General features: G+C 37.1%; 1 protein-coding gene and 1 pseudogene across 1 annotated transcript; one reads left to right on the forward strand and one right to left on the reverse strand.

Annotated features, from left to right (window-relative positions):
* Window positions 1-4,426: 4,426 nt before the first annotated feature.
* On the forward strand, window positions 4,427-4,542 carry LOC140172261 (small nucleolar RNA U3; annotated as a pseudogene).
* Window positions 4,543-9,800: 5,258 nt separating this feature from the next.
* Window positions 9,801-23,327, reverse strand: LOC140170800 (glutathione S-transferase 1-like). Its single transcript, XM_072194020.1, has 4 exons — window positions 23,134-23,327; window positions 14,485-14,577; window positions 13,667-13,782; window positions 9,801-9,917 (listed from the first exon to the last, which is right to left on the reverse strand). The coding sequence occupies exons 1-4, from the start codon at window positions 23,264-23,266 to the stop codon at window positions 9,801-9,803; spliced, it is 459 nt and encodes a 152-aa protein (XP_072050121.1). The 5' UTR covers window positions 23,267-23,327.
* Window positions 23,328-23,728: the final 401 nt, after the last annotated feature.

Here is a 23,728-nt window from a genome sequence, read left to right on the forward strand (position 1 = left end):
AGAAATAATGTAGGTCAGAATTTTGTCTATGAAATCTTGCACGGAATTATTATTACTGGTTACAAAACGACATACAAGTGGAGGCCATTTTACTTCAAATTCGGCCAACATTTTAAGCTTACATAAAAAATCGAGACAACCAATATCAAGAATGAATATGCACATTCTTTTATTGACTTGTTTGTAATGTGCGTCGAAGTTCCCAACAAAATCGCCACTTCCAATGAGAAATTATGGCCGTGTTCCCAAAAATCTTGATGCTCCGGATATTGAAAAAAATTTGAAATGTTTGAAAAGTACATTTCATTTTGAGCCAAGTGGAAAATTCAAGCATAATAATGACCCTTACACTTTCAGCTTTTAGACGTAGTTTGCGTTTTCTCTCTCCGATATTTATTTCCAGAAATAGATAAGTTTAAAGGGGGCTACGTGCATCCCATTTTGCTTCTGAAAATGGCAAAATTGTGTATAACCTTAAGACATCCATTGGCAAAATTATAAAATTATGGAGTTTGAAGTATTGGCATATTTACGGCTGCTTCGTATTAGTTTAGCTTTCATCAAAACACTCTATATGCTTGTAGACGAGGTTTTACGGTATTATATTAAGTAAAAAAACATGTTTTCAAAGCCCGATAAAATGCAAATTTGTACCGCATATGCCTATGAAGCAACATATTAAGTCATGAAACTTACACCAAATTAAACATTGCGTTTTTCTTTACACCCATTACCAGCAAGTGCCTCTAAATACCATTGTATACTGTAAAATGTTCTTGGTAATATGAATTGTTTTAGAGCTTTTTAGAAAGCAGCAATTAAATATTACATTTTATTTGCAGTTTACGGAATTCATGTAGCAACTAAAAACTAATTTCACTTTAATAAAAGCGTTATTTCCAGCTCAACGAGTCGTTGATCTGTCCCAGGTGCTTCATAAATATTTTGCTTGCAAACAGTTCAAAGTACAATGTAATCTATGAAGGACATTGTGTGTGAATTGATATTAATATTTTATTAATTATATTAAAGGTGAGTAGTCCGATTATAACACATGATGTTTTGTACCTCGTATTTGAGGTCCATCACCCTAACATTATTAAACCAATTTTTGAGTTTAACCCATAATGTACTATTTCCATCTCATCAAATTTCAAATATATTATTCTTTACTCTCAAAATGCTGAAATAATATTATCCCCCCGGCTACGCTACGCTACTCCATTTTTTTTATAATTGATTCCGCGCAAAGTTTGACACGGCTTACAAAATTAGCCACCGAATCCTTATTAATGGTCACACTCCAGCGATTTTACAGTTGTGGGAGGACAAGAAGTTGATTCATCAAGCGTTCTTTGAAGAACACAATCACAAAGGTTCTTTATTGAACCTCTAAAGGTTCTCCAATTTTGTCCCGTATATGGAACCTTTCGGTTCTTCAAAGAACCTTCATGATAAGAGTTCTTTGAAAAACCCTATCAAAACGGAACTTTTTTGAACCTTTAAAGGTTCTTCGAGTTTGTCCCCATATATGGCTCCTATGGTTTTTCCAAAGAAGCTTAACAATAAGGTTCTTTGAAATATTGTGTGTATTTGCTTGAAAATATAAAATCCGTAGTGTTAAATAGCGTTTCAGTAGTATGTAATACGTGCACTAGGAACCCCCTTTCAAGTAAAACGGCGGTTCCTAAAGCTGTGAAGAACCTTATTTTCACTGCGATAACCCCATTGAGACTTTTAACGAACCTTTGAAGGTTCTTCAAGCGCATATGGTTCGTGAACGAACCCTATATTATTTTGAAGAACCTTTGAAGAACCCTTTTTTCTTAGAGTGTATATAGGCCTAGTCCTTAATAGTTTCTTAATGGTATAAAATCTTAATTTGTTTGGAGTAAGTGGGGGAAAAGCTACCCCTTTAACAGTTTAATCCTTGTAACGGTGATCAAACATGCAAACAGTTAGGGTGGTACAATAATTATGTGTACCCCAGGAGGTGAATTATGGGGGGAGGCAAAGATTTTTGGCAGGCCAAAATGGGGGGGCAAGCATTTTGGCAGGTCAAAGGGCGATTTTGGCAGGTCGAAGGGGGGGCAAGCGATTTTGGCACAGAAATGTTGGGCACCATTTCTATATTAGGCCCCTACACCCTAAAAAGGTTTAGGAAAACATTAGGAACACGTTCAAATATGTAACATTTCCTGTTCGCTACACTCGCATTATAAGAAAAGACAATTAAAGGGTTTAAATTCGGGTTCCCCAAATTCTTAGTGTATAATGGGGTCAAAGATTTTGGGCACGTCAAAAAGAGATGGGGGAGGTTTTTGGCAAGTCAATGGGGGAGCAAGCGATTTTGGCAGATCACTTTGAGAACTCACCAGTTACCACTTAACACAAAATTATTGCACAGCCCCTTAAGGGATCTAGAATGAGCGTTTATTGCGTTTCGACAGTATTTTTTGAGGGACATGAGAGCACCTCAGACCTATCGAATTGCATTCTGAATACGAAGCATGTCTTTCTGATATGAAATAATTTTCATTTTTTGAAAATCACAATATAATACAAATGTTATGACAAATTATAAAAATTTAATATTTTTCAAATTTTTGATATATAACAGTCCTCGAAGTAAATTATATAAATCTAATGATATATTCTTAAAGTGTATGTAGCTGGGAGGAAAAGCCGACGGTCAATTGAAAATTTTGACCTTTCATATTGAAGATACCTATGGATTTTTTTCCCAAAAAGACCTCTTTTTTTTTTGTTTTTTTTTTAAAAAATCCATATCTCCAATACGAAAGGTCAAAATTTTCAATTGATCGTCGGCTTTTCATCCCACCTACATACACTTTAAGTATAAATCATCAGATTTGTAAAGTTTACTTCGAGTACTGTTAAATATCAAAAATATCAATATAATGATTTGCCATAAAATGTGTATTAAATTGCGAATTTCAAAAATCAAAATTATTTGATATCAGAAGGACATTCTTCGTATTCAGAATGCAATTCGATATGTCTGATGTGCTCTAATGTCCCAAAATAAATACTGTCCAAACGTTCATACCCCAGCCCTTAACAAGCAAAAAATATTCAGAAGACTGTGCAAAAAATATTGAAAACACATAACATCGATTTAGATATACACGTACTTACCACACGATGCCGTTAATCACGTAGGCTACTAATAGAGTTTTATCAAAATAATATTCGACATATAGGCCTAGCTTTATTTATTTAAAAAGCAAGCCCCGGGTACATGTAGTATAATTCGTCTCTCCCATATCAAAGCTGAAAGTAAAACATACACCGTTTGGATTATATTTCCCTGGTTTAATATGAACGTGTTTACAGGCCGCGGAAAACCCCAGGTGGTGGCCGTATTGCATTCTCTAAATTCAGTAAATTTTCATCGTCAACCGTGTAATTGAATGGGATTAATTTGAAATTTTAAAACGCTTGAAATCTCACAAACAAATAGGCCTATGTTGATAAATAATATAAATACAAGCTAAAACCGTTGGGGTTCGATAATGAACCCCACAAAACTAACCGACTATATTGGAAAATGCCATACGACCGGGCGGTTTCACAAGTTGCCGGCTCGATCATGTCATCCGCCGCCTGGAAAAACCCGTCCATATTTGGCATATCGTGACAATATTGTCGTCCCCAGTTTATTTTCTTACGTTTTACACGGACTAAATCGTATACGATATGTGACGTCAGGTGTTTTATGAACGTGCCTGATAATACAGAAGTGTGTTACTATTTTTAACCAGTGGGAAAACTGTATTGCGACATAATGGGAAAAACCCATACGCACAGCTAATTTAAAGTGATACATTCCACATTTATTTGCAGTATGTATAACCTGTAGCCTATTTGGCATGGCAAAACTTGGAATAAAAACTGAAATTCAAAGCTATTCAACATTCCATACCCAGATAACATATACTTATTGGGCCAATATTGGCAAAAAGTTGTATTGGCATTACATCAGTATATAATATTGGGCCAATATTGGCTCACCATTCATTGGCAGCTGATCTCGGGCCAATAATAAACCAATCATTGGTTTAATGTTGGCCTTTTATATATCATTTGATTGGCATTACATCAGTATATAATATTGGGCCAATCTTGGCTTTCAATTGGCCATTTTTACATTGGCATCATGTTGGCAGCCAATATAGGTTATCACACCAATTTCGGTAACAAATTGGGTAACAATATGGTAATAAATAATTATTGTGATGAGTACTAGTGTTTGGAAGACCTTATTTAAATCCTAAATATTATACTAAGTTGAAATAATAGGAAACAAAACCACGGATGATAAAACGCAGGGCAAACGCTATTTAACACCACGGATTATTTATTTTAAAGAAAATACACAAGAATTTTCGGCAATTTCAATTCTAAGACCATACTTTTAAAGATAATTTCTAAAGTACGTGTCACCATGCTATCAAATACTCTTGATGGCTATTCAACACCACGGTGATGAGTCGTGTTCCTCTCTTACCGTGAAGCGGGCAAGAGATGATACATATCGTCCGAGCCAATAACATCCAATAATTAAAGTAATCCATTGCATCAATATTGGCCCAATACTAAAATTACATATTGTTAAAACATTGGCAGCCAATTGTTTGCCAATGAGAAATAGGTACAGGCCCAATGTTGGTTCAATAACTGTGACAAGGTTTGGGCCAAGCTGGGGCCAACATTGGCCCAAGCCCAATATTGAGCCAACCTTGGGCCCATGAGCAAAACATGATTGGCCCAATACTGTCAGCCAATGTTGGGCCAATTGAACTCAAACATTGGCCCTTCTTTGGGCCACCATTGCCATGCTATCTGGGTAGGTTGGAGATTAAAGTAAAAAGCAAACAAATATTTTCGCTAAATTCGAAAAATAGCCTAATTGTTTTAATAAAAAGTTTGTGCTCAATCTACAAATTTTTGACAATTTCGCTAACTCAAATATCTAACTGGTTAATAAAATTATAAGTGCCTCATATGAACAGGTTTGGCTACAAAAACGATTCTTTTATAAATGCAACTACGCACAGCTTCCACCTCGTTAAACGCCTCGTGGATTATTATTCAAGAATTGAGTGAATCATAATATAATATTAGAAGGGTATTATTTCTATTTTTTCCAAGAAATATATTTAATTATTGCATTTAAATTCAATTGTATATGTATTAATTGATATACTTGTTTTGAACATTGAAACCTGTTCAATTGACCTTTTCGGTAAATCCCATAAGCCTCTGCGGGTAGACCTGAGATGTCGTCATTTAATCCCATAAGCCTCTGCTGGTAGACCTCAGATGTCGTCATTTAACGTAACGAATTGCGCATTTCAAAGCCGTGAAATACGCAATGTGCGTATCAGCGTGAGTCTGCGTGACGACATTACAAGCCTTCCAGTAAAGTGTTATAGGATTTACCAACAAAGTCAAGTGCAAGATAACGTTATAGATTACGAGTTCTATAATTGCTTACAATTGTTGCACATAATAAATTGATATTGTTTTAAGCACAGATGCACACAAGAAAAGGTCGATTAAAAGAATAATTGCCTTTCTTGTTAAAAAGAAAAAGAAGCTTCAATTGATGGATTGTGTGGTTCCTTTACGTGTGAACTTACCGAGTTGTACGGGCAACGGTCCAAATGTTTTCTTAGCATATTGAGCTACTAACACCTCAGCTATTTGGTTGTCACATGGAAAGTAACGACCAAATGTTCCTCATTTCTCGCCATTTAGATTTTTTTGAAACGACAACAAAATGTGCATCACCTGATTCAACTCTTCCACACGTCAATCTCTTACACAAGACATACCACCACATTCTTGATTGCGCATTGAGTTTGTGACCAGTAAATATAAAATGTCTGCCGGCAGTTCTTTCAGATGAACAGATGATATTAAATATACGGCATGACCCGACTGACTAGTGTCAAAAAAGCCCTGTCCAGTGTATTGAGGTCCGAGAAAGGCACGGTTGTTTGATGTGATCATTTATTAAACAAAACATTATAAATGTCCAATTCTAGACCTGGAAAATACCAACAGGTGGTATCACAATAATATGTACATTATATTGCCAGCTCTTTTTAACATTATATTTTTTTTCCAACTTATTCATCTTTTTCTACTTTTTGTGGTATTTTCTATTCTATAAACTGTAAATTTGTGTGCAAATTGAGGGCGCTATTTACATATATTTTGAATTTAATTTAGCCAAATAATACAAGTTATTCCTAATATTTCAAGACAAAAAAAAGTCTTTTAAAAAATTTGTTGCTATTTGTTACTTTTTTCTGATGTTTTAATGCCATTATACCCATTCTAGAGATGAAAACATGCTTTAAGATCAATAGCGCCATCAGTGTTTACCATTTCTTAAAAATGATGTAGTTTAACATGGTATCAAACAACCATGAATAGGCCATACTTTGTATTGTGAAGGCAATATTTTAATTGTCTATATCTTAAAATGTTAAAAGAGTTAAACAACTCCCATGTATGAGAACTGATGTTTACCATGCGCCAGGGATTTAACCTATAGGGAGATTTCGTTTAGCTTAAAACATAGACGCAGGACGTCTCTTTTCCCAGTCACTTATTTTATCATTTTGGCCAACACGTCGTCTTAAACCACTTAATTTGGGAAATTTGGCGAAAATGTCCTTTCCGAGCATAGTTGCTATGTTGGTATATTGGTTGTAGAAATGGATATCGGCTAGAGTCATCTGCAAGGAAGAAAGACAAAAAGTATTTAACAGTAATATACAGCAATCCCGTGATTTCGGCACAACACCGTTGTTGACAGAACAAGGTAGCTTGGTTTTACCAGTTGCAGTTTTTGCTTTGTTAATAATTATTGTTCTATGGGCGGTACAAAATGAGATTTTTGAAATCTGTAACCCCTGGGCGATTCGAGATATCAAAGGTCAAAGTTTATACAGGGGTCAAAATTAAACACTGGTCCAATTTTGTCCAGAGGAGGCTTAAAGGCATTCCTACAATGCACTATGATTGGGAAATTTGATCAATATAACCTAATTTTAAAGGCAAAGTCCCCATTGCCACACACACAAAATGGTCATTTTAAAACTGCAGCCAACGAGCTAATAGTTGAGACTTAGGACTGATATTTGATTTTCTTACAGGAAACATTCATATTGTCCCACTGCATTAATTTTATTCCTAAGTCTCGATGTTATGAATGTTAAATAATAGGATGAAAACACCAGATATTTGCACACAATTCCAATGCAAGGCATGATCAACTGTACCATATGTGTACAAAAGCCAGACATACAAGGTCAGAAACCCCATTGGGTTGTGGGAATGTCTTTAAACATCCTCTGAATTTTGTCCAAACCTATGTCAAATTATTCCTCTTTTTTTTTTAAACGGATTAAAGTTTTGGTTTTTGGTAAAAATCGTTTTAATAACATTAAATGTCGGGTTATAATAAAGGTCATGAAAAGCTTTTTTAGAGTTCGTTGAATAAGTTCATCAGGTTTGTTGATTAAATAAAATAACTGACATTATGCTTGACAAAACCAAGTGAAATTATAACTCACTACAATATTTCGTCCTACGCATCGGAGGACTTCATCAGGCATGACTGATCTGGTCATCTGATCCACTTGAGACTGGTTTCCGGTGTTGTTTAACCTCTTTTCCAGTCTTTAAAAGTGGGTCGTAAACGTGGCTTAGGAAGTATCTGACCATCTTAACACTATTGATCAAACAGACAGTATCAAATTCACTTTCGAAGAAGAGAAAGAGGGCAAAATCCCTTTTTTGGACACTCTTATAATCAGAAAACCCGACGGATCCATAAAACTGCTTGTTTACAGAAAGCCCATACTGATCAGTACCTTGATTTTAGTTCAGAGCAATGGGAGTGATCAGAACCCTTTTTGATCGTATGAACTCTTTCGTCACAGAAACAGGTGATAAAATCAAAGAAGAAGAGCATATACGTACAGCCCTAAAAACTGTGGCTACCCGAAATGGACGATGGACAAAGTGAAAGATCAAATGCAAAACAAAATCCAAAACGCCAATAAACCAAACCCGAAGAAAAGTAAGACCACTGAAGATCGAAGCAAAGGTATGGTGGTTATCCCTTATGTGAATGGCTTATCAGAGCGGATACAAAGAATTTTCAAAAACATAAGGTAGATACAGCCATGAAACCCCACCAAACTCTTAGACGCATTTTAGTCCACCCAATGGATAAACGAGATAAGGAGAAAACAGGAAATTGCATCTACGAAATTGGATGCAAAATTTGTGATCAGTCTTTTTGGCGAAACTTCGCGCATGTTTGGAACTAGAATGGCAGAACACAAAGCTGAAGTCAATAAGGCCACCAACAAAAATACACCCGCTCAGAACGCAAGTTATCAGAAAAGGAACAGACTAAATCAGCAATATCTGATCATGTTGCACGGGCCAACCATGTAATAAATTGGGATGAATCAAAGATCCTTGGGCGGGAGCACGACAGGAGGTCTAGAGAGGTTCGAGAAGCCATGGAGATAAGAAGGGTGAGTAAGACCTTGAACAGAGAGTTCCTAAGCCACGTTTATGACCCACTTTTAAAGACTGGAAAAGAGGTTAAACAACACCGGAAACCAGTCTCAAGTGGATCAGATGACCAGATCAGTCATACCTGATGATGAAGTCCTCCGATGCGTATAGGACGAAATATTGTAGTGAGTTAAAATTTCACTTGGTTTTGTCAAGCATAATGTCAGTTATTTTTTTTTAGAGTTGAAAGGTATTTTGTCAACACTTTTACCATTATGTTATAATTTCTGCAGCAAGTTGTCAAAATGTTTTTGAATGTTATTTTACATGCTCTTTACAAAACCCGACATTTAAACGTTTTTCGGCAACATTTTCTAACATTTTGCGAATAATGTTGAGAACGTTTTTTGTTTGGAACTCCACAGGAGTTAAAAGAGAAAATTGCTCAAAGTTTGATAAAAAAAAATTGCCTCAAATTGTTCGTTCTTTGATAACAACTCTAAAGAGTTTAATGATGGATCATCAGTCCATCAGCAATCGGGCATTACCTAGCCGGGACACCGGCTAGGTCTTGAAATGCTACCGGATCTTTCTTTCTTCTGGCAACAAATTTCAAAATGCTTCTTCCCTTACATGTTACATCCTACAATGACGTCACTTGCACATATGCATCGTCTATATCCAGTGTCTATAGGGTGTTCACAGATTTGGGGTCAAAGGTCATTAAGGGGTCATTTCCGGTATAAAACCAAATATCTTCAAAATGCTTCTTCTTCCACAAATTACATGTGATGGTGACATGCTTAGATCATGTGACTTGACTTTGGTCGGTGTCTATAGGGTGTTCACAGATAAGGGGTCAAAGGTCATTAAGGGGATCATTTCCGGTTTTAAGCTAAATAACTTCAAGAATTTTTATCTCCATAATTAAGCATAGTAGATTTTTTAAATTTAAACTGTAACAATGCATTTTCTCGGTGTATATGAGGGTTTTTTTATATTGGGGTCAAAGGTCATTAAGGAGGTCAAAACGTCAAATTTGCAAAAAAAATATTTAAAATTACGGAAAAGTAGCTGTATCTCAGCCTATGGAAGACGGATAAAGCCCCTACATGCTACAGTGATGCACCATTAATGGTGTGAGATGTCCATAATAGCCGGTCAAAGGTCAAACTTTAAGTTAAGACTGGCATTTCCGGCCCCAGCTAGGTCCAGATCTGTAACCAGATCTAGTTATACCTTTTTCCGACAAAATATCCATCGCCTCCGTCGTTCTCTGATAGTATCTTTTCCAGGTCACCAAGAACCTTTGTTGCTGTCTCTGTGAATTCAGCCACAGCCTTTTCCTATAAACAAGGTAAATAAACACATCGAGTAAGTCAATTTGAGATTCTCTACCATGTTGTTTCTGAGCGTTCAAAGTGTTAGCACGACTAAATATCCAGAACGTTTCATAAGGCCAAAAAAATTGTTGTGTTGCCCTCAAGTGGGAAAATGGGAAATTTGGGTCGGACGGTCGGATTTTTTTTTTTTTTAATTTTTTTTAAACCTTCAGTTTTTAAAATTCCCCTCAAATATTAAATAATGCTTCTTCAATTAGGGGACATTTGTCAATTTTGACTTCTGGATTCCTGTTAGACATCAATTAAAGACTAGTCTTTCAATAAAATATTAATTTTAAGTGAAAAACATTGAGTTTTTGAACAAATCTGTAAAAATCATCATTCAAAAAAAAAAAAAAAAAATTGCGACCCTGATTTTTCAGGATTTAGGGTCGGACGGTTGAGGGCAACACAACAACTTTTTTTTTTTTGCCTAATAAGGCAAATACAGGGTGTATCGAAATTATTGGAACCATCCAGTGAGCATGTTTTTTGCGGGTGATGTGTCGGGTTTTGTTGTTGTTGTTGTTGTTGTATTTTTTTACAGAAGAAAGAAACGTCTCAAAATCAATAAGACTCCGGGTTCTGATGGATTGACTCCAGAATTTTATAAAACATTTTGGGATGACATTAAATACATGTTTGTTAATGCAATCAATGAAGGTTTTCAAGAGGGACAACTGTCGTATACACAGCGTAAAGGAGTAATAACCTTACTATACAAAAAGGGTGATAGATCGAATTTAGATAATTGGCGTCCTATCTCATTGCTCAATTATGACTATAAAATATGTGCGATGGCTCTAGCACTGAGATTACACAAAGTTCTTGATAAAGTGATAAATCCGGAGCAAACAGGGTATGTGAAGGGTCGTTTTAGTGGCCAAAATATTCGTCTGATAGAAGATGCGATAGAATTTTGTACGAATAATAAACAGGAGGGTGCAGTATTATTTGTTGACTTTCGAAAAGCTTTCGATACGCTAGAAATACCGTTTATTGATAAATGTTTAATCAAAATGGGTTTTGGTGAACAGTTCCGAAAATGGGTATCTACTCTATATTGTAACATTAATAGTTGTGTTTCTGTAAATGGATGGTTATCCGAATCTTTTACAATCAGCAGAGGTATTAGGCAAGGATGTCCTCTCTCGGCCCTTTTATTCATAATAGCGGTAGAATTTTTATCTGGGGATATTAAACAAAACCAGAAAATACAGGGTATCGAAATTGGAAATGAGTCTGATTTAGAGATTAAGTTAGTCCAATTGGCTGACGATACTACTTTACTTGTCAGAAATGAAACATCAGTTGTGAAAGCATTGGAAGCAATTGAAAAATTTAGTGATTCTGCGGGAATTAGGCTTAACAAAAACAAAACAGAAGGTATTTGGTTGGGAGACAGTCCCCCTAACATTCCTCAAACAACTATCTCGTGGTCAACACAACCTATTAAAAGTCTAGGTATGTACTTTGGAAAAGATATTGAGAAATGTCATAAATTGATATGGTCTGAAAAATTAAAGAAAATGGAACTTGCTTTGAACGGATGGAAAGCCAGAAAACTATCATATTATGGTAAAATATCAGTTGTCAAGACTTTCGGTGTTTCACAACTACTATATTGTGCATATTCTATACATGTACCAGATTATGTGATAAAAGAAGCAAACAAAATGCTCTTTCAATTTATTTGGGGTTCAAAGAGGGAAAAAGTCAAAAGAACGGGATACATGGAATATGGTGGCTTGAAAATGATAGACCTGCAAAGCCAAATAAGAGCTCTAAAAATTAAATGGATTTCAAGATTACTTTGCGAAAATGATCATGGTATTTGGATAAAAATAGCAAAATTTTGGTTTAATCAAATAGGAGGCCTAGATTTTGTACTTAATTTGGAATGTAAGTCCTCTAATGTATCGGAAGTAACAAAAGAAAAAATTCCCAAGTTCTACACAGAGATACTAAAATCTTGGTTTATGTTGAAAAAAAAGAATGCTGATGCCTCTTTACACGAAGCAAGAGTACTTCATGATCAAATAATCTGGTACAATAATGACATAAAATTTAGAAATAAGTTGCTTATGTTTAAGAAGTGGAAAGATGCTGGTATAATGTACTTAAGTGATATTGTAATCAATAATCGTTTATAACTCTTTTGAGCTAAGACAAATAGTTCGGTGTCCAAATGATGTTTTTAACTTGCATACATTACTGACAGCAATACCAAAAGAATGGAAAACGTTAATTTTAAATAATCATGTAGATTTCAACAAAACAAAGGGCAATGATCGATTATTTCAAGTTGGGAAAACCAAACTACACATTTCAAAGCTATCCACAAAACAAATATATAAACTTTTAATGCCATCAGAATGCGACCCAATTTGCGTTAAATATTGGCAAGATCACTTCAATTGTAATACAAGTAAATCATCTTGGAGACAAATCTTCACTTTTAAAATAAAAAATAGAATTCGAAACAAATTTGGACACTTTCAATATAACCTTTTATATAACCTAATACCGTGTAAGAAAAACCTATTGAAATGGAAGATTAGTAATTCGGACGAATGTTGTTTCTGCAATTGTCGTGAGGACTATGAACACTTTTTCATATCATGCAGGAAAAATACATCATTTTGGATTTTCTTTAAAGAATGCGTGTTAATTACAACACACACACTCATACTCGTAGCGCAGTCTAAATGAGGAGACAGAAAAGCATAGTGTGTGAAGTGTGTTAAACTGTGCACACTTTACATACAATACGAGGAGTTTTCACAGGAATGTGAGGAGGTGTGTGAGGAGAACTTAGCACAAATACAATTATGGATCTCCTCGAATTGAAGGCAAAAATGCCAGAAAAAGACGTCCTAACCCCCCTATAGGGTTCTCCACTTTGAGAAGCTTCTCGAATTACTGCTTTTTGGGTCTAACCTCCTCGAATTCCTGTGTTTGTAAACACTCAACTCCTGGTTTCGCACGCGCTACACACGCACACTTGAACGTGTCTCTAGAACATATTATTTATGGTTGGAACAAGAAAGACTCACATTTTGATTTTGTAAACCTGCTCTTAATTATAGCATCGTTTTCAGTTTACAAGGCCAAAATAAGATATAGTGAAACCAATATATTTACTCCTATACCAATGCTCTTTATTAATGAAGTAGAAAGATTGAATGAAATAACAACAAATGCAGAAAATGTGCCAACAATTATAAAAGAAAATCAAAATGTCTGGGATGAACTTAAGGTTCATTTGAATATACTGTAATAAGTTATACATAATGTTTTGATAATGTTAATTTACATGTCGTGGCTATTGAGCCGCAATATTGTGGAATAGCAAGTTTTTGAGCTTGATATATAAACTAAATAAAATAAAGGCGTTTCGCCAACCTCACTGAGGTATAAAGAGAAAAAAAAAAAAAAAAAATCATTCAAAAAAAAAAAAAAAAAAAAAAAAAAAAATTGCGACCCTGATTTTTCAGGATTTAGGGTCGGACGGTTGAGGGCAACACAACAACTTTTTTTTTTTTTTTTAATTTTTCAAATACAGGGTGTATCGAAATTTTTGGAACCATCCAGTGAGCATGTTTTTTGCGGGTGATGTGTCGGGTTTTGTTGTTGTTGTTGTTGTTGTATTTTTTTACAGAAGGGGCATTTGTTCGAACAATCCATAAAAACAGAGTATTTCTTATGCTTACCTTTTCTTCACCGGAGCCAGTGAGAATTACAAACATCTTAGGATAATAAAATTCGTCCAGCATGTCCACAATGGAATCAATTTGAGCGCAGTCCCAGTTAGATTCACCATAAAAACCTTCAATTGTGGGATTCAAAATGAAAGACCAACATTGTTATATATATCTATTTGTGTAGGTTCCACTACATTCTAAGATTGCAAACATGAGTTTTTAAGGATTTTAGTGGAATTTTGACCGGATATCTTTATTTAAGGAAAATATTGAGGTGGCCCCCCTGTGCTAATTTTACTAATTAAAAGTAACATACATGTCAAGGTTACGCATATACCTTGCTTTCTAACCATGCGGGCCATTATTATATTGAAACTTCATTAGTTGCAAGTCCTCTCTATGGGAGTTTCCGGCCTCAGCCCTAGCGGCCTTGATGTTTTTTTCCCAATATCAACAAAAAACATCAAGGCCGCAAATCCGGCGAAAACTCCCATAGTGAGGACAAGTTGCAACTAATGGAGTACCAATATAATAATGGTCCGCAGGGCAAGAAAGCAACAGTAATCTTAATGTAAAATTGCCAAACAGAGGGGGTAATTTAAACGTAGAGTAACCTTAATGTAACACTGACCAACAGAGGGGGTAAATTCGACTCAATTTATTCAGTCTCATATAGGCTGATTACAAATGTGGGCTCGGTGTGATATAGACTGGTTACAATATTAGAGAGACCAGGTTGTCTTTGTTGCATGCAGAAATCAAGACGATTCCTATAAATAAAAAAAACCATGATAATAATAACTATTTTCGGATATTTTTGAACTTACCAAATCCTCTAGCTAGGTACCTAAAAATTGCTTTACTTTGAACTATTATTCTCCCATCTATGTCAAGCACAGGCAGTGATCCAAACGGTGTTTCTGTTATATATAAAAAGAAAAATTATTTATTATCACTTTTGTCCAATATATATATACTTAATATAGGAAAATGAGTGATATTAGAGATTCAAATAGATTACCAGAACAATGTGATGACTTTGTTTTGACAAAATCATCACGTACACAACATACGTGATTTGTGAGGTTGCGATTCTTTGCCTTGGTGCTTATACTGCTTACGCCCGTTTAAAGCTGTATTTATACTACATAGCTGAGCGATAGCGATTGGTTTTGGCCTATGAGGAAGAGCGCCTTTTGTCACTCAGCGATAGAGTATATATTCAGCGTAACTACCACTGATCAGTGGTAACTACATGCAGGAAAGTTGCTCTCTCAACTTTCCTGATACATGTATTCAGATTGCTCTCCAAGACGTGGAATCGAAACCTCTTAATTAGGCCAAAAATCGTTTTGCCCTCCGTGGAATGTTTGGGGTGGGTTGGTAGGTCGGTCAATATTTATTATGTTATTATTTTATGACACATTTTCGTACATGACGATAAAGTCGGAAACGTAAGAAGCAACGTTTCTAAGAAATGTGCGGCACGATGCGTAGCCTTGTTCAAGGCCCTCTAATTTCCTCCCTCATGCAGCATTTGAATCCTATCGCTACTTTTGGGCTCGCCAAGCCCATGAGGGGCAGACTGCGGTTACCTATAATCACGCGTAAGTTGAACGACGGAACTCGGATTGAACCTACGAGCCTACGAGCCCGTCAGGGCGAGACGTTTTGGCGGTTCCGAGCTCGATTTGTCAGTATACACCAATCCGAGAAGCGTTTACTGTATTTGGCCCTCTATTGACGGTAACACAGATGTACCAGAGCGGGAGATTTAATTCGTAATTCAATACTTATGATCGTGTATTGAATATCACTGTTGTGTACAATTCCCGGATACAATTCTGTGTAGCACACAATAAATAATGGGTGGAAGGTGGAACCCCCGACCTCGGGACACCGCAGTTTTACATCGGGGACACCGCAGTAATGGCGAAGTCGGATTGGTGTATACGCACGGTCATTAATAGCCGTAATCTGTGGCCCTCACCTGCTCACTGACTTCGCGAGCCCAAAAATAGTTCAAGCAGGGAGGAAATCTTAGAAGGCCTCTACGGGCGAATTTCTCGACGGGTGGCTTAGCAATTGGCTTGTCTAGCCTCAAGGCTTAAGAGGTCGTAAGACCAGGCTTAACTGAAAACGTATTTCCCGAAGCACGGCTACCATAGCCTCGAGGCTTCGTTAGCCCGTGGGCCAGGCTTGTAGGATTAGCCCCAGGCTTCAGTAAAATTTGCATTTCTCGAAATTAGTCTTCTGTAGCCGTAGTCTACGCAAGCCTGTTAGACCAGGCTTAGACATACCTTAGACATACCTTAGATGCCACACCTTCACCTTCTTCTGAGATGATAATAGTGTGGCAGGGTTTGGGGGGCTTTTTTGCCCATTAAAAACCCACAGCGGCTTTTCTCGGCTCTTTAACCTCATATTTGGCCATTTTAACCCATTCAGGCCTCTATTCATACAGTGATCAGTGGGCAGTGATTTGGGTATTGTCAAAATTATCAATACTCGGTGTAGTAATCGCTACGCCTATGTTTACTGGGACTTTTTGTTGTGGCGAAGCGCGCAAAAACAAGACTATTTTAGCCCAAAATACAGGGGCGTAGCCAGTTTTCTTGGTCGGGGGTGAATAAAATTTCAGGGCACAGACGAAAAAAGAAATTGCAGTTGCAAATACATATACTGGTTTTGTTTTTTAGAGAGACTGATGTACATGTATTTGAGCGTAAATGTATTTGAGCTTCCAAAAAAGGCTTTATTGGGACAAAACGCGTGCAAAAATTGTGTATTTCGCCCATGATGGGATGAAAATGCCTTTATTGTGGCCATTTTCACAATTTAAGGTTAAATAAATTGCATTTATCCCACTTTTGTACCATTGGCCTATATGTCACCAACTTTAATAGCTTAAATATGGCATTTGTACCATAATTATTTTTCAATTCCACCTCCACCCCCCCCCATGTCAAAAAAGAAATCTACGCCAATGTTCCGGGGACACATTCCAAGCAGATCCCATAACTCCTCAGACCCACTCCACCCTTACAAACCCAAACAGCATGAACGATGCCTGCCCTCATTTATTATGTTTGCACCCGCTTTCCCCCACCCCACCCCCAAATGAAAATGTCTAGTTACGCCACTGTGGGTAAATTGTTCGATTTAGTTGAACATTTCAGCATTTTATTTTAGTGTTCATTTGAGTTAGTTGAATTTTTTTAAGTAGCTGTTGCTATCATCATAAGACCTACACATTTTGAATGATATTTTTAACAACGAATATAATTTTTAAAACATTCTTTCATCATCATCATCATCATCATCATCATCATCATCATCATCATCATCATCATCATCATCATGAACTATATGATACCACCTGTCCCTATCCAAGCCTTAATAAGTAGGCCTATTATTATTATTTTGGAGTGCCTATATTATACCAGGTTGGACATCAATTTAATACAATAGAAGAAGGACAAAATTGGTAAAGATATAGTAAATATTTGACACGAAACAATAATGCATGCAGTATTAAAACTGAATTTACGGATAAGATGCATATAATATTGCTATATCTTCTACTTAAATAATTATAAATATTGTACCAACAGATAACTTCATGTGAGATCTGAGAAGACTACTGATATCAGCAGTAGATAGCACGTTGGTTGCTTTCCTTTTTAGGGGAATCACAGATTCCTTTCCATTAGGCTTACAGTTTTACCCTTTTTAGGATGCAAAGAAAAAATCACGAGTATAAAGCATAGACGTATCATTCATACAAGTTGGACTCATAAAAAGCCAAGTGGAAATAAAATAATACATAAAAGACACAAAAACAGACACAATATTCTTGCATCAAGTTGTGTACGGTATAAGCCCAAGCACAAGACCGCGGGTCCAGGCTAGTCTTTGCGCCGGGAACATTGCGATAATGAGACGGCAACCTTGTTAGTACGGTAAACCGTGAGGACCGCAGCTTATATACATCTACCTCCAACAGCTTATACAATTAAGTCGCTGGTTGAAAGGGACGAGGTTGTCAAGCGTTAAGCCTGGAAGGCCACTAAGACTAGGTTGAATTTGCGTTGAAGAAATCCGGCTAGAGTTAAGACTCGGGCTTCGAGAGCGGGCTAGGCTTAGTAGCCTCAAGGCCACCTTAAGACTACGGCTTAACGGGTTATGCCATTTTAAATCGACTTTCGAAAAGTTTTTTGATACATTCATTGATTTCTCAAAAGGTAAAAATCGCAGTTTAACAAATAACGGTTCAAATGAAAGCCGTTATTGGGGGCTAATTGTTGTATCACTATGATAGGCAGCTATAGGCCTGACACCAATATAAACACTTGTTTCGGTGACCCAAGTTCATGGTCATTTCTGCTCACGCACTTTTTTACAGATGGCCTGGAATTTCATATTTCGGTTTCAGCGATTGCCCGAAAAAGGTGGTATGTTTTTGAAAAGCGTTTCCGCTTGGAATGTAGATAGTTATTGTTGCTATTACTCTTCGCGATTTTAATTTATGCCCTCTTTAGCCGACAATTTTCAATGCACTTTACACAATAGATACGTCGCTTGCATAAATACCGCTATTTTTAACAGTATCGTTTTGTTAACCAACATAACATCAAAAAGAGTTCTCAAGACTTTGATGAGACCATAGATACCAAATCGGACTACATGTGATGAACAGATTTTACACTAGAATCAAAAGAAGCAGCGTAGGCCCTCTCAAAATGTACTTTTTAATAATATCGCGTGGTGATAAAAATGACTGCCTTTTCCTTGTTTTTTATAACAAGGAAAAGCTTTACTTACCTCAAACTTCAAACGTAGTGCTGTCTCGGTGTCCGTTACTGGTTAGTATTATTCCGATTAAGCGATTTTCATGATTTAGGCCTACTTAGCCTACAGTTGAGCAACTATTTGCCCACACCGTGTACGAATATATTCCAAATATGGCGCTGCATTCAGTATCACGCTAACGACAAGGTTATACTAAGATGTGTAAGACTTTCTGACACTATATTCACGGTTGTTCTAATGGCTATTCAAACTTATGACAAATTTGGCTGGTTTGCGTTGTTCAATACCATTTCACCTAGTCTTGGTACCAGCCGGTTTGTGCTCCTCCGTCACTAACGGTGACGGAGGAGCACAAACCGGCTGGTACCAAGACTACATTTCACCCTGATGTGACAGTGACGTCACATCCGGGGTCACGTCACACACCGACACCGCCTGGCTAATAATTATTTGGTGCAGAAGGGACACTAAAATGAATACACGGGATCGATACACGTGAATTGCTATGCACGATTTTGATATCAGACGAAAATCTTCTGATACCGGGTTAGAAAATGATGAATATCTCCCGTCATGATTTTTTCTCAAGAAACCAGATTTGGTCTCATAAACTTGGAAATACGTGTTGAACAGATATGATAGTCGCTAGAATGCGCTTTGAAAATTGGCCGTGCGCTTTGAACTCAAAATTTGACCATTTTATATTGCGTTGGTCCTGTTATGGACTACAGCGTGCAGCGTGTAGTACAGCTGCACTCACTGTAGGCAGTATAAAGTCGATGACCATTGACCTCAATGGGGTATACAAGCAATCACGCACAACCAAGATCGATTACCCGGCTATTGTGAGTAGCCTTAGTTATGTCCCTCGACTAATTATTAGTTTAAAAGAGCTTTAAAGGTTTGAACCAAATGGCTAATCGTGGCTGTGGATTTATCCTACCATGGCGATTCCTGCCATGAAGATATAGGGTCGAAGACACTGTGCGTCAGTAAGCTGGTTTCCACAGAGGAGTACTGGTTTCATACTACCATGCCGGTTGCAATGAGCGGCGTGGCGCACGCGCATTGCAGACAAACGGACACAATCAAGACTTGTCATTGGTTGAAACGCTCTGCCGCTTGCCGGGTGTTCGTGATCGCGCGCCATTATCGTGATGATCGGGGATTCCTTTTTTGTGATGAAGGCACCAGCCGAAATGTCCGTATTTCAGAATGCAATGAACATAACTCTGTACTCCCCCGGGGAGATGATGTATTTTGCGACACTCATGGCGGGAAAGAGATATGAAACGAATTTTATTAGGTGCAGCCCCAGACAAACAAGCATCACTCGCTGGAGTTCGATGGCGCTGGTGTACATACGCACGCGCTTAAAGACACCGCATAGATGCGCGAGCGAAACAGCTGTTCACAACGCGTTGACATCACTGCCACATCGGGGTGAAAAATGGTATAGGTAATAGATGACTATGAAACCTCAAACTCGCCCCTCGATAAAGGTTGGCAATTGAAGCAGGCCTCAGTTTAGCGAACTTTGTCTAGTTTAATGCGATGCGAGCGCCGCTCAGACTGTGAAGGTTTCTGGATACCGAATATGGGTTTAGATTAGGCCTATATCATGTCCTCTAGGCCATACATGTATAATTTATTTTTGGAAAGGAAAGTCTAATCTCGGAGCCTATTCAATTGAGAAGGGACTGGATTTTGTCATAATAATATAAAAATTAATACTTAATGCCTCGCGATTTTTTTAATATCCAGCCATAGTATTTTAATTGATTAAACTGAACATAAAGCTATATCTTTACTAGCTTCATGCACTAATTTGCAGACCCGCCCGGCCTTCTACATGTAGTGAGTACCACATTAGATTGTGTTTACAAGAAATAATAAGCGCTGCCTCCTCGAAATTTCTTATGCCATCAGCTTTGATGATTAAATATTATCTACAACTCGGCACCTGTGTTCAAGGCCTTTCTTTTATCTATTGACCTCAAAAGAAAGGATTAGAATGATCAGAATGCCGTCCCTGACCCCTTTCCACACATTAATAATGAGTCGGTAAGGGAACGTTCTACCGTTATACTTCAATGAGTACGTTTGGCTACTACGCAGTTCAATGGCCTTATTGTGATCTGGCGGGAGTTTTAAAAGCACGGTCCCTGACTGCGTGGGCATATTTCCGGACAAGGAACAATAGAGACCGATTGCCTGGCAATGACGTCACATGTAATCCCAGTCTATAGTGTGATTAGAACATTATAGGCTGGTGGTCACTTATAGTACGATCAGTACGAAAAGTCCAATGCGATTATTAATGTATTTTCTAAAATTAAAAGAACCACTTTTTAGCGGGAATTTTTGTAAGTTACACAGCTGAAGTTGTGAAAGGGTTGAAAGACTACAATATTACGGCTTAAACAAGAATTTCTTTGTTTGGTCGTTATTCCTATAGACTCATCCCTTAATAAGACTCCTGTCGGGAAACTCGCCCTACAAGGCTACACGATGCGCGGGGAACCGTGGCTCCAGAAATGAACAGTTTTATGCATTTACAGTGTGATCTATTTCTCAACAAATGCCGTTGGCCAGATTCAACTTTTTAATCAAATTTACACAAAAACGTTCTCGAACTGATTTTTTTTTAAAAGACAACGCCATGTATGAAGATCATGTTTCATAATTTTGCTTTGACATGTATTTGGAATGGTAGTATTTTTGTGTCATAACTAACCGGGTTGGAAATATCGGTATTACCACGACATACTAGGAAATACTCAAGAATTTTCATGTTGAAAGCTAAATTGAAAATGTGTGCTAAATAGGTCTATATTTAATTCCTACTTGTAACAAAGGTCTCAATGGAAGTCACATCCACCGAGTTTCACTACAATCCAACAATCTATATTCAGACGACCCTCAGAATGTTTGCTGCTCAAGGGTGATCATATCAACCAAGTTTCATGATAATCCAACTATTCATTGTTATTAACCTTGATATGACCTTGATGGTTTTGACACTTAATAGTGATTACATGCACCACGTTTTTATGACAATCCGACCATCAATATTCAGTTCACATCAACAACCTTGACACCACTTTGAACATTCTGACAATCCAACAATATATTTAGTCTACCTCAAATGACCTTTAAATTTTGGCGCAGAATTGTGATCGACAATCTATACTCAATTCAAACTCAATTCAACCTTAACCTGACCGTCAACATTTTTGCGCTTTAATACACCCATCATGTCCATAACAATCTAAGGAGGTATCATTTTCTCTGGATGGGGGGAGCTATGCTCCATAATGTTGTACACTACAGTTTCTTAAAGGAGTATTTCGTCATCTAGCATCCTCTTTTTATGACATTTTTCAGTAGATATCCACAAAAAAAAAATCTTATTCCAAAACTTTCAGTTGATTCCGATTTTGCGTTTGCGAGTTATGCAAGATTATTTGTATTACACTGCCTGAAGAGGTTTATCAGGTCTGTTGATTAAACAGCTAATAAAAGTTATTTGGCAAGACCAAAGATGATAGGAGATGATGCTGTGTAGAGGATGATGCTGTGGATCTTTCTTGATAGGGAAGAAAACCGCAGGGCAAGATGGGTCAAGGAATCAGTATGGATTCGCAAGAGAGGAGACAACACCATGAACAGAGACGAGGGGACATTCTTTCTAAGCTACATCTTTGATCCTCTGCTCAAGACCAACGTAGGAGACAGGAGTACTTCCGGTAAAATAATTACATCCGGCCGGGATTCCCGCTCTCAATAACAACATCAATCGCTTTGAGAAAGCCAGAAGGTTTCTGGCGAAACTCTCAGCAGAAAACGCAAGTTTTTCCTTTGGACTTGACAAAGAACTTTTATTACCGTATTACACTGCTCCATAGACAATGTGTTGTAATTTCGTCCTGGTGTACCAGAACGTAATACAGTTTTCAAGATATTTTTGCTGAACGAATTAATATGCAAGAAATTGTCTGTCACTATGTAGCCAGAGGTTTCAAGTGGAATAAAGATCTCAACTTTTTTTGTTGCTGAGAAAGGTAGGGGATGATGCTGTGGATCACGAAATGCACATTAAATGGCTAAAACTGAAAAATATAGCTCCTGCAATCCCTTAAAAGCATGGCATTTTATTAAAAATATGTTTAATCGCAATATATAGTTTACTGTTAGTTACAAGCACATTATAATCAAAAAGACTGATTGCTCAATCCAATCTTGTATTTTCTGAATATATTGACTATAATACTTTTGCAAAGTTATTATGCAAAAGTAGTGTTTAATGTCAAATATTATAGATCCTAAAAAGAGTTAAAATGTCCTAAAACTGTTTATGAACAGATTGTCATCGTTGACAAAACAAAATGTATTTTTAATATATTATTTCATTGATAGCATTTTGCTTAGTTTTCGTCCATAAATAATCACAGAGTATTATCTGTTTACAAAATAAGCGTTTTTAGCTGGATGCCCCCGACCCTCTGGGTCCCCGATACCATGTACGTCCCTATGGTAGTTATGAGCCTGGCTCAAACTAAACTACTTCCAAACCATGCCGGGTTTTCTCCGTTAACTTCAAACTATAGAATTCAACCTTTAAAACTTTTCCCCATCTCATGATTTAAAAAAACCGCACTTACTTGGTTTGTATTCAGGCCAGTCTTTCATTTCAATTCTATGATCTTCAAAAGCGACTCCTGCCAGTTTGAAAAGCGTACGAGCAGTTTCAACTCTTCCTCTTCCATTGAAGTAGGTCAGTTTGTAGGAAGCCATGATGAACAACTTTGGGGTGTTTTTGACCGGCTGACCGATATTCCAAGACCACCTTACCCACCTGAGGTCCTTGCAGTGTGTGATTCTATGTGCAAATATGCATACTGTCGAATGACTTCGCACTTTATGTGACATACCTTTGGACCCCTTAAAGGCCCTTTCAGGGATTTCACAGGAACATTAAAAAAAATGGAAATTTGTCAGAGTTGCTTAGAAATAAAGAATAAGTCTACAGAATTTCATTAAACCACTTTTCCCCTGAATTACATCGACAAATTAGTCAAAAACAGAAGTTTTAGAAAGGTTTTCTACTTCAACTCTGAGAAAATCGAGATTTTCGTACAGTGCGCCACCAATCGACTGGAAAAACTTCCTAGTCCAGTGTTTCTAACACGGGGAAGTAGAGTCTAAATTGATTTAAAACAGACGCTTTTAAGCTACAATTTTGTAGTAGAAAACAAA

The sequence above is a fragment of the Amphiura filiformis genome, chromosome 15, assembly GCF_039555335.1.
Source record: "Amphiura filiformis chromosome 15, Afil_fr2py, whole genome shotgun sequence".
In the NCBI taxonomy this organism is placed as follows: domain Eukaryota; kingdom Metazoa; phylum Echinodermata; class Ophiuroidea; order Amphilepidida; family Amphiuridae; genus Amphiura; species Amphiura filiformis.

Bases quoted from the DNA above. Each gene is read 5' to 3' on its own strand.
- LOC140170800 (XM_072194020.1), bottom strand. From the start codon at position 23,266: ATGGCTTCCTACAAACTGACCTACTTCAATGGAAGAGGAAGAGTTGAA. The intron at 14,578-23,133 runs GTAAGTGCGGTT...TATATATAACAG, and splicing joins CTGGCCTGAATACAAACCAA to AAACACCGTTTGGATCACTG. The intron at 13,783-14,484 runs GTAAGTTCAAAA...CCACAATTGAAG, and splicing joins GTACCTAGCTAGAGGATTTG to GTTTTTATGGTGAATCTAAC.